Raw genomic sequence first — 16,058 nt, 5'->3', positions numbered from 1 at the left:
TCTCCAGGACCTGCCACTGGCTGTGCCTGGGGCTTGTCCCCCATCCCAGCTCCCTCCCCCAGCTGTCTAGCTACAGGGGTACATGAGGAGAGTCCCAACATGATGTGACTGGTCTGAATGTTGGTGCAAGCATGGGGGCACACAGCAGGGACAGGGCTGGGTGCAGGCACTAGGGCAAGCAGTAGTGCATGCATTGGTGCAAGGCTCGGTGCAAGCATTGCTGCACCCGCTGGTGCAAGCGTTAGAGTGCACACGGGGGCAAGACTCGGTGAAGCATTCCTGCAAGCTGGAGTGCGAGGAGCAGGAGCAGGCAGGGCCGGGCTGAGGCACAGGCAGACATCGCCATCTCCAGGCAGCTCGGGGCTCAGCTGTGGCCGGTGGAAGCCAGAGGACAAAGGCAGAGGGGACAAGGGCAGTGGGGAAAGGACCGAGAGGGACCGGAGGCTCAGAGCCATGCAGGCAGCAGGACGGGGGCGTGGGGTGTCCCTGCTGACTGTTGTCCCCCAGACCAAGCCCTGTGGTGCCAGACAACACGCGCCCTGCGAGAGGATGAACCCATCTGCGCCTTTGTGATGGCAGAGCCACCGGCTGTCCCCAACCACCACGGGGTGAAAGCAGAGCCCGAGGACTCCCCGTACCCAGCTGCACTGCACTCCGACATCCAGCTGCTCCCACAGCAAGCCGGCATGGCTGCCATCCTGGCCACTGCCGTGGTCAACAGTGAGTCCCCAGGGACATGGGGGAGGGCCATGCTGCAGCCCACAGGGCCAGCACCACACTGTGGGGTCCCCAGCTCATCACACCAGTGATGTATGTTCCTTCCTTGTCCCTTCCTCTCCACAGAGGATGTCTTCCCCTGCAAGGACTGCGGGATCTGGTACCGGAGCGAGCGCAACCTGCAAGCCCACCTGATGTACTACTGTGCCAGCCGGCAGAGCGCCAGCTCACCCGCCCTGGAGGAGAAGCCCAAGGAGACCTACCCCAACGAGCGTGTCTGCCCCTTCCCCCAGTGCAAGAAGAGCTGCCCCAGTGCCAGCTCCCTGGAGATCCACATGCGGAGCCACAGCGGTATGGCAGGGCTGCTGTAGCCTGGGGACACCCAGCCACATGCAAGGACCCCAGGAGCTGGTGGGGTGGAGGGACAGAGAGGCTGGGGGAGGGCAGCACCAGTTAGATGAGGTTCCAGGGAAGCTGTGGCTGCTCCATACGTGGAAGTTTTCAAGGCCAAGTTGGATGGGGCTTGGAGCAACCTGGTCTAGTGGAAGGTGTCCCTGCCCATGCAACCTTCCAATCCCAACCAGTTTGTGATTCTGTGATTCTCCCCCAGTTGAATTACTGGTTTGGGGCTGCTTATGTGTAGGTCTTCCCATCTCAGCTCTGTAAAGACAAAGGGAGTATCCTGCTTCTTGCAGCCAGCACCCTCCTGGCTGGCATGGTGTCCTGGCAGTCCCTGTCCTCCTTCCTCCTGTGCTGAGGTGCCTGCCTGTCCATCTGTCCTGCAGGAGAGCGGCCGTTTGTCTGCCTGATCTGCCTGTCCGCCTTCACCACAAAAGCCAACTGCGAGCGTCACCTCAAGGTGCACACAGACACCCTGAACGGTGAGTGAGCCCTCCCTGGTGTCCCCATGGGGACAACCCTGTTCCCTCAAAGCACCTCCTGGGGATGGGGACCCACTCCCCAAGGGCCATCCTGCCCACTCAGCCCTATGCCGCATTCCCTGCAGGCGTCTGCCACAGCTGTGGCTTCATCTCCACCACGAGGGACATCCTCTACAGCCACCTGGTCACCAACCATATGATCTGCCAGCCAGGCTCCAAGGGAGAGGTGTATTCACCAGGGCCAGCTCTACCCACCACCAAACCCCTCACCACTGGTGGGTACCATGCAGCCAGGAGGGCGGATGCCTGCCAGTGTTCCTTGCAAACCCTGGCATTGCCACCAAGGGCTGTGGCCTCAAATGGCTCTGGCCACGGGGAGGGACGTGAGGGATGGAGTGAGCATCCCCAAGCCAGGGATGTGGGGTGACACCGGTTCCTCTGTCCCCTCACCCAGGGCTGAGCCAGACGAACAACACGGCCCTGCGGAAGTGCAGCCTGCCAGCGTTCCTGCCCGAGGGGCTGTCCCCGCTGCCGCAGCACGCCGTGCTGCACGGCCCCCTGCCCGCCCCACCGCCCGGCCCCGACACCGCCATCCCCCCGCCACCGCCCACCTCACCCCCCGACGCCAAGGCCGGCAAGCTCTCGCCACCCGCCCAGCCGCAGAACGGAGAGGGTCCCTCATCATCCTCTTCCTCCTCCTCCGGTGAGGCCGTCCGCATCAAGGAGGAGCCCGCTGGCAGCCCAGCGAGCGAAGCAGAGGCACCAAAAAGTGGCCGCCATGGGGCCGGCAGCCCCGACACCTGCTCCCGGACCTCATCCCCCCGCAGCCTCCCCTCGGCAAAGGTCAAATCGGAGCTCGCCAGCCCCACGCCGGGCTCCAGCCCGGTGCCCAGTGAGCCGGGAACGGGAGCAGCCGGCGGCACCGTCTTCCTACCCCAGTACGTCTTCGGCCATGAAGCCGCGGTGGTGCCGCAGGCGTCGGAGATCCTGGCGAAGATGTCAGAGCTGGTGCACAGCCGGCTGAAGCAGGGCCACGGTGGCACGGTGCCACCCACCATCTATGCTGGTGCGCCGGTGCCCAAGGGTGCCACCTGCTTCGAGTGCGAGATCACCTTCAACAACATCAACAACTATTATGTGCACAAACGCCTTTACTGCTCCAGCCGGCACCTCGCTGAGGACAGTCCCCCTGGGGCACGCAAGCTCAAAGCCCCCCCAGGGGCACCCAAAGGTCCCCCCACACCAGGGACGCTGCTGTCCCCCTCAGTGGGCAACGGGCAGGGGACACCAGCGAGGGACGGGGACACCGGCCGGGATGCCACACCGCCAGCCGCCCTGCCGGAGGTGAAGGTGGAGGAGGTGGGAGGCAAAGCAGAGTCCCCAGAGGCAGAGGCAGGGTCAGGGCGGTGCAGCGAGGACAGCCAGAGCCCCAGCAGCTCGGCGGGAGATGAGGGGGACGAGGACCCCAGCAAGACGCTGTGTGAGGCCTGCAACATCCGCTTCAGCCGCCATGAGACCTACGTGGTGCACAAGCGTTTCTACTGCGCCTCCCGCCATGACCCCCCGCTGCGCCGCCCCGCCGCCCCCAAAATCCCCTTCCTGCCCCAGCCGCTCCGCACCCGCAAACGCCGCAAGCTCTACGAGATCCACGGGGCCGCTCACCGCCCCACCGAACCCTCCCCAGCCCCTGAGCCCCCCCTGGCCCCTGACCCTCCTCCTCCTCTCCCTCCTCAGGGGGCTGCCCCTTCGCCCCGCTCCAGCCCGGATGCCGACGGTCCCATCGATCTGAGCAAGAAGCCGCGGCGGCAGAGCGAGCCCCTGCCGGCACCGCTGCTGCCCTTGGCCGATTACCACGAGTGCACCGCTTGCCGCATCAGCTTCAACAGCCTCGACACCTACCTGGCCCACAAGAAATACCAGTGCCCGGCCACCCCGCTGCAGCCCCGCACCCTCGAGCACCTCCAGAAGATGAAGGGGGCCGTGGCCGCTCCTCTCAAGGGTCGTCGCAGCCCCAGCAGCCCTGGCGATGGGGACCCCGAAGGCGCGCAGGTGAGGGCATCTGGGACGGACCCACTGCAGCGTCTCCCCAAGTGTCCCCTGCCACCCCCGGGGGTGAAGGGACCCCTTTCCGCTTGTCCCTACTGTCCCCTCAACGGGGCCATCAAGGGCGATCTCCTTGAGCACTTCCGTAATGCCCACGGGCTCTTCGTGGCCAAGCCGCCGCTGGCCGGGCAGGGGCTCCCCGACACCCCCGTGCCCGGTGCCGGCAGGACGCCCGACCCTCCGCTGCCAGCAGGGTCACCCCCCCGCCCGCCTGCCCCCCGCCTCCGCCGGGACAGCAAAGAAAGTCGGGATGGCAGCAGCAGCCCCCGACCCCCTGCCTCGCCCCGGCCTCCCGCTTCACCCGGAGCCCCCGAGGGACTGCGGGAAGCTGTCCGCAAGCCCCCCACGCCCCCCACCTACACAGACAGGGGGGTGCAGACCCCCCCGGCCAAGGCTGTGCCCGTCCCCGTGCCCAATGGCAACCACAGGTACTGTCGCCTCTGCAACATCAAGTTCAGCAGCCTCTCCACCTTCATCGCCCACAAGAAGTATTACTGCTCCTCCCATGCTGCCGAGCATGTCAAGTAAAGCCTCCCCCCCCCGGAACCCCCCTGCCACTCAGGGGGCTGCAGGAGCTGGGGGACTGGGATCCAATGGCTGGCACCCCCCAGACACACCTTGTGGGAGTCAGAGTGATGGAGGCTGTACTGGGGCAGCTTCAGCATCCGGAGGTCCCCAGACTTCACCCTGGGTTGGGGATCCTGCATGTTCACAGGTCAAGGACCCTGTGGAGGGAAGCATGGTGCTGGGATGGGGGGGGGGCTGACCCCTCCAGCCCCTGGTGCGTGACGAGCCCCTACGATGCTGCAGGGAAACTGAGGCAGGGCGAAGGCGCATGACCCTGCCCCATCTGGGGGGCTCTGGGGTGTGGGGGAGAGCTCTGCCCCCAGGTAGACACTACAGGGCTGGGGAGGGGGCACGGCCTGGCTGGGCTTGGCCATGGGCACCCTGGGAAGCCTGTGGTTGCCCCCGCCACGGACCAGACCCTGCAGGGAGATGACAGTGAAGGATGAAGCGACCCTGGGAACCGTGTGTATAAGTGTGTACAGAAATAAATATGTCTGATAAAGCCAGGCTGCCACCTGCGTGCGGGTGGGGGACACTGCAAGGACACCGTCACCCCCTGGGGACAGGGGTGTCAGGCTGGGGGGACAAGGGACAGCAGGTATGTGTATCCATGGGGTGGCAGGGACAGCCTGCAAGAGCAGAGCACAGTGACCCCATGCTGACCCTGGCATCCTCGGGTGGCACCCGCCTCGCCCCAGATGTCACGATGCAGCCCCCAGGTGAGGCTGCAGGCTGACAGCTTGTTAATGATCGGGCTAATGAAGCCCCCACAGCCCAAGGTGGGTTGTGCTGGTCCTGGTCTCTGCGCTGGAGCCCCACACTTCAGCAGTGGGGTCCTCAGGTGAGTGTGTCCCTGCAGTGTGTCACAGGGGGGCTGTCCCTAAGCACCCCCAAAGCACAGTGTTGCTCACCTCTCCGCAGCTCTCCCAGTGCTTCCCAGTATGGCACAGGTGGGCAGTGGGTCATTCCCCTCCATCCCAGCTTGCCCACCCTGGCTCACAGGGCTTGTGCTTCAGGGACCCAATCTGGGCTCCCTGCCTCCCCCCCTGCCAGGGACAGCCCCCTCCACAGCTGCCTGTGGCCAATATAACCCAGTGTCACCCCAGTTCATTTTCCACTTTGTTGTCCTTGGAGCTGTGGGGCAGTTGCAGCCCCCGTGGAGCAGCACGAGCCCATGGGGTTGTGCAATGCTGGGACTGCTGCGGGGGCCAGGGACCAAAACACCCCCCTTGGGCTCCCAGCCAGCCCCGCTCTGGGTGCCAACGGCACAGAGCAGCAGCACCCCTGGGACAGGGGCAACTTTCACCCCTTTTTATGGAGCAAGAGCAGGTTTTGTGCCAGCTGCCATGGGTGAACAGGGTTGGGGTGAAGGAGCCCCTCTGTCCTCATGCCAGGAGGGGTCCCGGCTCCATGCCAGGGTTGCAGGGAGGAGGACAAAGGCAGCAGGTTCCTTGAGAGGTGCTTGCAACACGTCTCTCCTTGCACCATCACAGCTCCAGCTTGCCAAGTGGGGCAAGTGGCTAACCCACCCCCTCCCAAGCCCCCCACCCAGCCAAAGCAAGGTGAGATGCAGCTGGAGCAAGCAGAACTTTACTTAAATAAATATATTTACAGAGTAGTGAGGAGTGCAGGGAAGGGCTGGCCATGCTCAGCCAGCATGGTGCAAGGAGAAGCATCACAGCAGCCTCCCCCCCAGCATTGACCTAGCTAGGTGCTGGGACCCCCAAGAGATGGGGGGGAGTGCCAGAGGAGGGGACACAGGGTGCCCAGCCTTCACTCCAGTGTCTTCCTGCGTGGCAGGGGTGGGAGGCTGCAGGGCAGGAGGCTGGGCAGTGCTGGGCTGCTCCCTGGCTCCTTTGGTTCCTCAGTGGCATCCAGGAGCTGCTGCATGTAGCAGGAGGTGCCAAGGAGGACGTGGCCAGTGGCCTGCATGGTGAAGAGCGTCCAGCGCAGGGCTTCCCTGGGCAGGGAGGAAGGGGGTGAGCATCCCTCCTTGCACCCCATGGGGGTACAGGCAGAAGGGCTGGTCCCCCCGCCACTGCAACATCCCCCAGCACTCACTTCATGAGGCGCCTGGCCCCGTAGCAGCGCAGGTCGTAGGACAAGCTGTAGGTGCCATAGAGTGTGGCCTTGACATTGAGGCAGCCCAGGTCCTGTGGGTTGGTCTTGTAGAGGTCAAAGGTGACGCAGGCGACATCGATCCTCCGAGGGGGCTTACGGGACAGGCTCAGCTGGTAGCCTGGTGTCTAGGGGAGACAGGGATGGAGGTCACCCACCCTCCCGGTCCCACCTCACCTGGCTGCCTCCCAGTCTAGCATCATCTTGGCAGAGCTGGGTTAATGGTTGGACTCAATGACCTTAAAGGTCTTTTCCAACCAGAAGGATTCTGTGTGATTCCGTGATCTCCCCGCCTGGTCCCAGATGGGACAACCCTCCGCACCCACCTTGGGGGCAGCCCAGGTCTGCCCCTCGCACAGGGCCATCAGCACTGTCCCCTCCTCCAGTGTCCGGAAAAAAGACTCTGTCTCCACCGCCGTGCCGTCCTCATCCAACACCAGCGAGACAGGACCCGGGGCGAGCAGGGCGCTCTGAGCCTGCAAGGGTGCTGGGGGTGAGAGGGGTGGCTGGACAGACTCCCCAGCAGACAGACAGACAGACAGCCTGCCCTGGCTCACCTGGAGCAGCAGGTCAGCCAGGCTCTGCGCCATGATGCCCTTGCGCAGGCTGCGGTCCCAGCTGACCACACGGAAGGGTCGGGGTCGCAGGGCCGGGCTCAACAGCAGCTGCTGGGTCATGGAGGCACTTGCCGAGACACATCTAGGGGAGGGATGAGGGATTGGGGTGTCCTGAGACCCACCGCCAGCCCCCCCAGGTCTCGGTGTGCAGCAGCACATCCACCGATGAGACCAAGAGGTGCCAAAGCAGGGAGGGCTCCAGCATCTGCAGCATCCTCCACTTACTTGGAGACAGGAGCGGCCAGGCGCTGGCTCAGGGACTTGGCGTAATCCATCTTCATGAGGAGCACAGTCCAACCTGCTGGGGAGGAAGCCCTGGTGGTCTCCAGCTCCAGCACCTCCAGCGCAAGCCAGTGAGCTGGCGCTCCAGCCCAGCTGCCTTTACGTGGGGGCTGGGCCTGCCCTTTGGCCGGGGACAGGCCCACGGTGGCCACCCGGGCAGAGTCTGCTGCCAGCGTGGCTCTTGCGCAAAGCGGCCCGTGGGGACACTGAGTCAGCGCTGGAGCAAGGGTGAGACACGGGCACAGGCTGCGCCTTCACCCCGGCCCCTCAGAGGGGACAACGGGGGGCTCTGGGAGCCAGGGGCACCCGTGGTGGCACCCACGGCCCTGTTGCTTCAGGGGTATCTCCCGCGGGTGTGGACCCGGACCATCCCCGCCTTTCCAACATCCCCCCCCTCCCCATCTCCACTCACCCTCAGCAGACCCCACCACCTCCGCACAGGATCCGTGTCCCCCCCACCACCCCACCTATATATACCTGTCAGCCAAGGCTCCGCCCAGCCAGCCACACCCCTCCTGCCCCAGCCAATCCCCTCCTGCCCTTTGGCACAAGGGGCGGGGCCAGAGGGGGTGGGCGGGGCCAGCCCGGCAGAGCCGGGCGGGGGGCGCTGAAGAAGGAGCATCCCTGGAGCTGCCCCAGCACCGCCCAGAGACCCCCTCCCACTGCTCCCACTGCTCCCAGCGACCCCCTCCCACTGCTCCCACTGCTCCCACTGCTCCCACTGCTCCCTTCCCACTGCTCCCAGTGCTCCCAGCGACCCCCTCCCACTGTTCCCACTGCTCCCAGCGACCCCCTCCCAGTGCTCTCACTGCTCCCAGTGCTCCCAGCGACCCCCTCCCACTGCTCCCAGTGCTCCCTTCCCACTGCTCCCAGCGACCCCCTCCCAGTGCTTCCACTGCTCCCAGCGACCCCCTCCCACTGCTCCCAGTGCTCCCACTGCTCCCAGCGACCCCCTCCCAGTGCTCCCAGTGCTCCCAGTGGCCCCTCCAGTGCGTTGCTCGCACTCAGGGCCGTGCACCTCGCCGTGCACTCCTGTCCCCCCGTACAGGCCTGTTCTACGTGTGTGTGCGCGCACCTGGGCACTCCTACCTGGCTGTGCATGTGTGCACGCACCTGTACATGCACCTGCACGTGTGCATCCCCCCCCCCCCCCCCCGGCGCGTGCATGCATACGTGCACCCCGCCACGCGCGCGCACACGCGCCCCCCCCGCGGCGCGCGCCCCCAGCCCCGCCCCCCCCCGGGCGCGGCCCCTTTAAGGCGCTGCCGGGAGGGCGGCGCACGCGCCCGCGCGCGGGAAGAGCCGCGGAGCCCGGCGCGCGCCCGCCCCATCCCCTCCCCTCCCCCCGGCGCCGTCGCGCCTGGATGACGTCACGCCATGGCCGCTCTGCGCCGCCGCGAGTAGAGGCCCCGGCTCGTCCCTCCCGCCGCCGCCGCTTCGCCCCCCCCGGGACATCCCCCCGCCCGGCCCGGCCCGGCCCGGCCCGCTGCGCCCTCCCGCCCCGGTGAGCTGCTGCCCCCGCCGCCGCGCTGGGCGGGCATCGGCTGCGGCCTAGTGCCGGGGAGCGGGGGGCGGGCCCGGCGCCGGCGGAACCGGGGAGTGGGGGTGGGGGGCAGCAGCGGCGGGGCGGGCGGGGGCGGGGGGAGCGGCGCTGAGGGGGGAGGCTGGGCAGCAGGGGCAGCCCGGGAAGTCGTGCCGAGGGGGGCTGGGGGGGGCGGGCCTGGCGCGGGGTAGGTGGGGAGGGCAGCGGGGGAGGGCGGGGGCCGCCGTCCGGAGCGGGGAGCTCGGGGAGGGTAACCCCGGGGGAGCTGGGAGAGAGGGGGGTCCTTCATGTGCGGGGGGGGTTTGGGGAGGGCTGTCCCGTTTGGAGGGAGTGCAGCCTCCCTTTGTGGGGAGAGCGGCTAGACCGGGGGTGCTGGGTACGGGGGGAGCCCTTGGGTGGGAATTATGGAAGGGGATAGTATTGGAGGTGCTTTGGGGGGTGGGGGGAGCTTTCTGGAGGGCAGCATGGGGGCTGGTCAGACCCCAGGGTTGCAGGCAGCCCTGACTGTCCTCCCACCCACCAGGCAGGTGGGAACAGGGAGAGCTCCAGCAGCCCTGCCCCGGGGGGCACAGCAGGAGGACCTCAGTCAGCCTGGCAGGAGGCCCTGTGAGGTAAGGGAGGTGTGGGGGCAGCAGGGAGAAGGGCAGGGAACCCCCAGCAGCAGCAGCTGTACGTGGGGTCCATCCTGCTGTGGGTGGGTGCCTCACCCAGGGGGGTGGTCTGTTCTGTGGCAGGTGGGTGCATCACCTCCATAGCACTGGTTTGTGTTGCCCTCCCAGCACAGCAGGAGCTGTGGGGTGCTCAGAGGGTGCCCTTGACTTGGCAAGTGCTCCACGTGCAGCTGCTGCAGGTGGTTAAAATCCCCTCCCCGAGTTGCTTCAGCAGGGCTGGCTTTTTTCAGAGCCCTCCTCCCAGCACCTGCACTCACCACGTTGTCTTCTACTGCCCTTGGTAGCTCAGCTCTTCTGAAACAACTGGTGGTGGTTGCTCTGGCTGTAGCAAGAGCAGCATCTCCAAGGTGTGAATTCTTTCTCCTGCTATTCTTGGGGTTTGTCTAGATGAAAGCAAAGGGCCCCAGTCAATCAAGACAACTTTTTTACAAGGCACCCAGTCTTCTGAGCAAAGTTAGAGTGTGATTATGTACAAGTCCTACAGAATGCAGGACCAATCCTGCTTATTTTCTGTCCTGGCACCAGTAATTCCTAATTAGCATTTGCCCCTGGAGAGCTGCAGGAGGAGCCCTGTGTGCTCCAGCTGTAGGAAAATCAGCCACACTGTGAAAACCAACTTCAGCTGCTCACAGCACAATATCTCTTCAAGTTTTGGTCCCAAAGTCTCCCTAGCAGAAAGCTGGGGTTACCAGTCCAGATTAGAGCTCTTCTTTTCAAACCAGCTGGCTGAAAAGGGCTGTCACCAGGCAGCTCTCCTCACTGAAGAGGGAAAGGCAGCTCACTTTTCAGTGTTAAAAGCTTCCCTGACAGCTGCCAGGTAATTGGAGTTTGCTGTGCAGCTTCCAAGTCAGGGCTTCTCTAAGCGTGGCAGATAAGGGTGTGTTTTGGTTAATTAACCCTGTTAATGACCATAGTTTCATTCAAATCACAGGACTGGGTGCTCTGCTTTTGTTCTATGTGAGTTTTCTGTTCTCTCTGATGCTCCTTTCCTGGATTATTTCCGTCTCCTGGTCTTGCTCCTCTTCCATCTTTCCTCCCTGTTGATTCTGTTTTATTTCTGTTTTCTGGTTCTTTGCTCCCAAAATCTTTCTGTGGTTGCTCCTCCTCTCCCCTCTCCTGCCCTGAACTGTGTCCCATTCATTCTCACTGTTCTTCAACCATCCTTGTGTTTTCACTCAGTCTGTAGAATCCCAGACTGGTTTGGGTTGGAAGGGACCTTAAATATCATCCAGCTTCACCTTCTGCACGGGCAGGGACACCTCCCACCAGCCCAGGCTGCTCCAAGCCCCATCCAACCTGCCCTTCAACACTGCCAGGGATGGGGCAGCCACAGCTTCTCTGGGCAGCCTGGGCCAGGGTCTCACCACCCTCACAGTGAAGAATTTCTTCCTAATGTCATCCCCCAGAACTTTTCTGCTCTGCATTAATCCCTGGTTTTCATGGATCTGATCAATGGGAACATTTTCATTTTGCATCAGGCTGTTTGGAAGTGTTTTTTCTCCTTTCTAATGCAAAGATTTCTGCCTGAAGCCAAGAGGGTCCTTGCTCCTCTCCTCTGTGGTTGTCCTGTGGCCACCCTGGGAGCTATGAGGTCCTTTGGGGGATGCAGAGGCAGGATAGGAGCTTGGTTCGTGTTGTCTGGCTGATGACTTGTAGGATCTCAAGGTGTCAGCTGGCAGCTGTGTCAGGTTCCAGTTTTCCATAGGTTACTTGGTGCCTTCCTGCTGCTGGAACCATCTGAGCCATTGGTTCCCATCCTATATCCACAGTGTATTCCTTGTTCACTTGGAAAAGCTTTTTGGGCACTATCAAAAGGCTCAGCCCTGGAGGGAGGAATTTAATTAATGAAAGTGATGCTTGCCAGGAGGATTTTTTCCCTTGGTTGCTGTTCAAAATCACCTCTTAACTCAGCTTCATCCCACGGGGGCCACAGTGGGTCAGAGAAGGGCTCCATCCTTCCCACACTGGGAGAGCAAAGGGCTTGTTTCTTGCTGCCTCTAGTGCTGTGTCCAGGCTGCTTCATCTCAGTGCTGCAGTTGAAGTTGAAAAAAGTCTTTTTTTTTTTTTTCATTAAGCTGTGGAAAAAAAATATCAAAATGTGGCTGAAGCAGATGAATTGAAATGTCCCTAAGCCCTCCTCAGTGCACAGAGCCTTCTCACCAGTGGGTGAGGGGGGAAATCTGTGTCATTGTAATTGTTTTCCAGTAAGGCTGTGAGAGTTATCTGGGAACAGTGGACAAAATGGGCCCCTTCATTGTTGCATCCAGGTCCTTGGAGGTGAGGATGGCCACACTAAGGGCTTGCTTAGAAGGAGCATCTCTGTTCCCCCCTGTGCAAGCCATGAAATGCTGACAAAGTTAAGGAGCAGTTGGTGCTTCATTCCCTAATTTGAAAAATTCCAGAGCTCAGTCTGTGAAACTCCAGCTCTGCCTCCTGTTGCATATGGATCGTGTAACCAAAAGCTGCTCTTCTCTGCCAGCCTGACCCTGCGTGTGAACCAGCTGCCTTGAAGGCAAGTCAGGGCTGTCTGTGCCTCTCCCAGCACTCTGTGTGTGTGTGTGTGTCCAGGGAGAGAGGGCAGTTTTGTGCTGAAGGTGGCTGCTCCTGCCTGAGGCACTTCTCTCCAGAGTGCTGTGCCATCCCTAGGGACCCAGTGACCAAAGGGGCAGGCTTCAGTTTGCAAACACTGCCAGGGCTGCTTGGTGGCTGCTGGAGCCATGGGGCTCTGCTGGGGCTGCAGAGCAAGGACCACTGCTGAAAACAAGACCAAAAAGCCCCAGACCTCTTGTTTAGAGGCTTTCCTCACTTTGTATTTTCAGTAGACCCTCAAATACTGCTGGCTCACAGCACTGGCAGGGACACTGCAAGCCATGCTAAGCTGGGAGGTGAGAATCCAGAAGGAACAACTGGAGGGAAAGTCTTGCTCCACCCAGCTGGGATCTGTGGGGACAGCAAGTGCCACCTGCCCCTCACCTGCAAGGATGGCATGTGCCTGTGGCAGGTGGGATGACTGGAATGTTTAGCTGCCAAATCCTCAATTTATGCCTTTGGAAACATGTGAGGTGCTTTTAAGGGACTTTCAACTCCATGAGGGATGCTCAGGTGCCTCTGGAGACAGTAAGGGACAATTCTGGCTGGAAGTGCACCTTTCACGTTGGCTTCAAAGCCTCTTGATGGAAAGGCTCTGCCAACTAGTTTAGCCTGGTAAAGGGAGGGTTTAGTAAGGCTCAGTAGTGCCCTGCTCTGAACTGCTTCAGACACACAGAAAATTAAAGTTTGACACACTTTGAGCAAATAAAGACAGTTTTGTAATAGAAGCAGCTCTGACCAAAGGCACCTTTGCCTGATCTGCCTGTCGTTTTAAACATACCTCTGAAGAGAAAACACTGCTAAGTCAGGAGCATTATTATATACCTTGTTCTTGCCCCATCACCTGAAGCTAAAAGTCAAACAATCTTTCTCTGTAGGTTAGAAGTTAATTTTTTGCTTTTATAACTGGTTTTGAAGACAGTAGGAAACTGGCTTGGTTTTAAGGCATGAAAATTCCAAGTTTATGGTGAGGGATGAAACGTGCAGATTTCTGCTCTGCCACCTGTCACTGTTGCTAAATTTTATATACTTCTATGTACTATTTTTTAATTACTATTGCTGTTGTTATTATTAATTATAATTAATTTTTTCTGGTGTTCACCTTTCTGTGGAACTGAAGGAGAGTAAAAAACGAAAACACCCAAACAACTCCCCCACCCACCCAAAAAAAAAAAATCCTTGCAGGATTCCAGAGATTTGGGATGAACTGTGACTTGCAGATTATTCCGAGGCAGAGCTTGGGATGTGGACTTTAAACTGGAGTTCCTACGTGTGAAGAATAAATCCTTTGGAGCTTGAAAGGAAGCTTGAGTGCAAGAGCTCAGGCACTCACAAAATCCTTGCTGTGGTACTCTTGCCTTTCAGAACATCCAGTTACTTATTTTTTTCTAGAAACTAGTGACTAGCAGTGACCATCTAACTCAGTGATAAGGCATTCTCCTGTCTCAGACCTGTTCCAGCATTAGTTTGGCAGTTTTCATTCCCATCTCCCTGTCTTTTTCCTGCCTGTGGTTGTACCTTTGCATGCCCTGGGTTTATGTCAGGACATTTCCATGCTGTGGCACATGAGATTGAAGCAAAAATCTCGTTCTTTGGGTTTGGGGGATCTTTTCTTGCATCCTGGTGAACTTGGAGACTGGCTGAGCTGGGTCTTTCACCAAAATAATTTGGTGTAAGAGGTGGTGGAGGAACTATTAAGTGCTTCTGTGCACTGCACATGTAGAGGCAGCAGGGAGGGTGTAAGGCCTTCTGCTGCAGGGAGTCCTGCAGTTACTTGAATCCAGGGAAGTACACAGCAGAAAAACAGACTCCCTGGCTTTTGTGAACCCTTTTGGGCCATCACTTGTTGTGTTTCTTATCATTTCTGCTGATGAAAATTAATAGGAAATAACTGTAACTGACGAATGCACTGGATTTTTAGAATAGCTTTAATACCTTCTGGCTGAGGTAAATGTTTGATACTTCTCACCTTGGCTGGTGGTATGTGTTGATGTTTGTTTCCCCCCATCCCTCTGGAGGTCTCCACGTCAAATGTGGAAACGCATTTGGTTCACTGAAATCCTCTTTCTTTGGTGCTGCTGAAATCAGAAAACAAATTTCCTGAGTCCATCTGCCTCTGATAGCTTCTCCCTTTCCACAGGCCTCTCAGGACTGACCTTTCAGATGTAATACACTGAGGTGCTGCCTGTGCACACAAAATGTAACTTCTCAGGCAATTAAAATTGAGGCCATAAGCTTGTTCTTATTTATGCAGACATTTATGAGCTTAGCATCAGCCTTTATATACTCGGTAAGAATAGGATTTGTTTCAGATTACATCTTGTTTAGCTGTCCACCCTCAGCAGGAGACAGTTGCTGTCTTTTAATTTGGCTTTTAATTCTTCAGTAAAATCAAAACTTTGGTTGTGAGCAAGAGCCAAGCTCTCCATGTGTGTGGAGGAGCAAAAGCAGCTGGTAGGAAGCTCAAAATGTCACTTTTCTGCTCAGGGCCCTGTTGAATCTTTAGATCATCCTTGCATTTATTGATTAGCTGGTATCTGGGCAGGGCTTTGAAGACGTGAAGTAGAGCAAAGTTGTTGGGTGCTAACATACAGGCTTGTGCTGCTTCTGGGAGTGTTTTTCCTTTTGTATTTTTGAGAAGAGTCCTCAGTCCCTCCTCTCCAGACCTCCCATGGTGGAACAAGCTGCATTTTCTTGAGCGTGACTTTCCCCTTGGGAGTTTGCTGCAAATACCTGCTAATAATGTCTTCACCAGGGTGAAGGCAGGAGATGTTAGCTCAGTGATGACAGGACATCTGGCATTGTACAAGATGTAAACACAACAGTCCTGCTCCTGGAAAGCTGATGAAGAAGCAGACAAGTAGCATGAGTCACAAAGCTGTCACCCCATCCTGATGTGCAGGCCTGGGCACTGAAGGCACAGAGGAGATGCTGCTTGTTCTGTGTGCTTACTCTCCTGCCCCATCTCAGCACTGGGATCCCCAGTTCTGTCATTACCAACATGTTTTGGATCTCAGGTGCTGTGTGGGTTCCCTTTGGTTGTTTGCAGCATGTGGCAGCCTGTTTGGGTGCTGGGGCTCCATGTGCCTTCTGCCTGGATGGTAAATGACAACCTCCCCTGTGCAGAACCAGTTGGAGGAGTGCAGCAGGGAGAAGTGATGGGGTGGGTCAGGAAAAGGTTAAGTAGTGCAGAGCTGCATAGTAAATGACTTTTATTTCAGGCAGGATTGCTGGAGGTGTCTGAAGGAGCTACTGGAGTCTTGTGTTTGTAGCATTTTTGCTCCAAGGGTCTTAAAAATAACAAGTAAAAATCAGGTAATTCATGCTGTGTTCTTGCTGCTCCAGCAGGGATTTTGTAGGTAGGAGGAGCTGAAGTGAAACATGATACATACTAAGGTGAGGAACTCCTGCTGATTTAAGGCCTTCTGGCTTTTCTTTAGCCTTAAAGATGCTTCTCTGAGCCTTGGGTTGGTCTGTAGCTTTTTGCTTTTGTCTGATGGCTGCTCAGTTTGTTCTTGTACAGACCTGTGGGTTTGGAGGAGGAAGTGACATGTACTGAAGCAGTGAATTTAGTCCCCTAGAAAGGTGCCACGCTGAGGAGCTGGTGCCCCTGTTGAACTGTCCCCCTGGTACAACTAGAGAGCTACAGGGGGACTTTTATCTCTCTGGGCAGGGGCTGCCTTGGTGCTGGAGATTCTGCTGAGACACCTTCCTCAGCCTGGGCTCTTCTGGGGCAGCCAAGCACTGCTGGGTATGGCCACGGGGGGAGAGGAAGGAGTTGTCATTGTTGTTTATAGGGCTAAAGACACACTGCAGCAGGAGACCACAGCCAGAGGGGGAGGGTTTTTAATCACCCAGAGCTTTTGTCTAGATGTGAACAGGTAATCTTCCCAGTAAGAGACAGCTCAACCAGTTCCTTGGGTTAGTTCTTCTGTAATTCATGGGCCTTTTTTGTTTTCTGGAGTAAAAT

General features: G+C 58.9%; 3 protein-coding genes across 8 annotated transcripts in view; 2 read left to right on the top strand and 1 right to left on the bottom strand.

Moving 5' to 3' along the window:
* ZFPM1 (zinc finger protein, FOG family member 1) overlaps positions 1 to 4,770 on the top strand; it is a 34,806-nt gene extending 30,036 nt beyond the window's left edge. For 2 of the 3 annotated variants that reach the window (XM_051629494.1, XM_051629493.1), the window contains exons 6-10: positions 508 to 720; positions 844 to 1,068; positions 1,503 to 1,598; positions 1,724 to 1,873; positions 2,053 to 4,770. In XM_051629494.1, coding sequence (XP_051485454.1) covers positions 508 to 720; positions 844 to 1,068; positions 1,503 to 1,598; positions 1,724 to 1,873; positions 2,053 to 4,229 — 2,861 coding nt within the window. In that variant the 3' untranslated portion in view covers positions 4,230 to 4,770. The remainder of the gene's footprint in view (positions 1 to 507; positions 721 to 843; positions 1,069 to 1,502; positions 1,599 to 1,723; positions 1,874 to 2,052) is intronic. The other variant, XM_051629495.1, reaches the window with a different exon arrangement.
* A 1,072-nt stretch (positions 4,771 to 5,842) lies between these two features.
* CIDEC (cell death inducing DFFA like effector c) lies at positions 5,843 to 7,726 on the bottom strand. Of its 2 annotated transcripts, none has more exons than XM_051629450.1 (6): positions 7,698 to 7,726; positions 7,229 to 7,301; positions 6,944 to 7,085; positions 6,713 to 6,862; positions 6,330 to 6,514; positions 5,843 to 6,228 (listed from the first exon to the last, which is right to left on the bottom strand). In XM_051629450.1, exons 2-6 carry the CDS (start codon positions 7,282 to 7,284, stop codon positions 6,042 to 6,044), a joined length of 720 nt encoding a protein of 239 aa, XP_051485410.1. In that variant the 5' UTR covers positions 7,285 to 7,301; positions 7,698 to 7,726; the 3' UTR covers positions 5,843 to 6,041. The 2 variants fall into 2 exon arrangements, with proteins under 2 accessions (XP_051485410.1, XP_051485411.1); XM_051629451.1 differs by having other exon boundaries at positions 7,229 to 7,304; positions 7,698 to 7,716.
* Positions 7,727 to 8,696: 970 nt separating this feature from the next.
* The window catches only part of ZC3H18 (zinc finger CCCH-type containing 18), a 48,905-nt gene continuing 41,543 nt past the window's right edge, over positions 8,697 to 16,058 (top strand). For 2 of the 3 annotated variants that reach the window (XM_051629706.1, XM_051629704.1), the window contains exon 1: positions 8,697 to 8,789. The gene's annotated coding sequence lies outside the window, so the exon portion shown is untranslated. Of the gene's footprint in view, positions 8,790 to 9,355; positions 9,440 to 16,058 lie in introns of those variants that run through there. The other variant, XM_051629698.1, reaches the window with a different exon arrangement.

The sequence above is a fragment of the Apus apus genome, chromosome 11 (genome assembly GCF_020740795.1).
Source record: "Apus apus isolate bApuApu2 chromosome 11, bApuApu2.pri.cur, whole genome shotgun sequence".
Taxonomy (NCBI): Eukaryota; Metazoa; Chordata; class Aves; order Apodiformes; family Apodidae; genus Apus; species Apus apus.
Note: the sequence above shows the minus strand (reverse complement) of the source record. Positions and strands in the feature narration are given on the sequence as shown.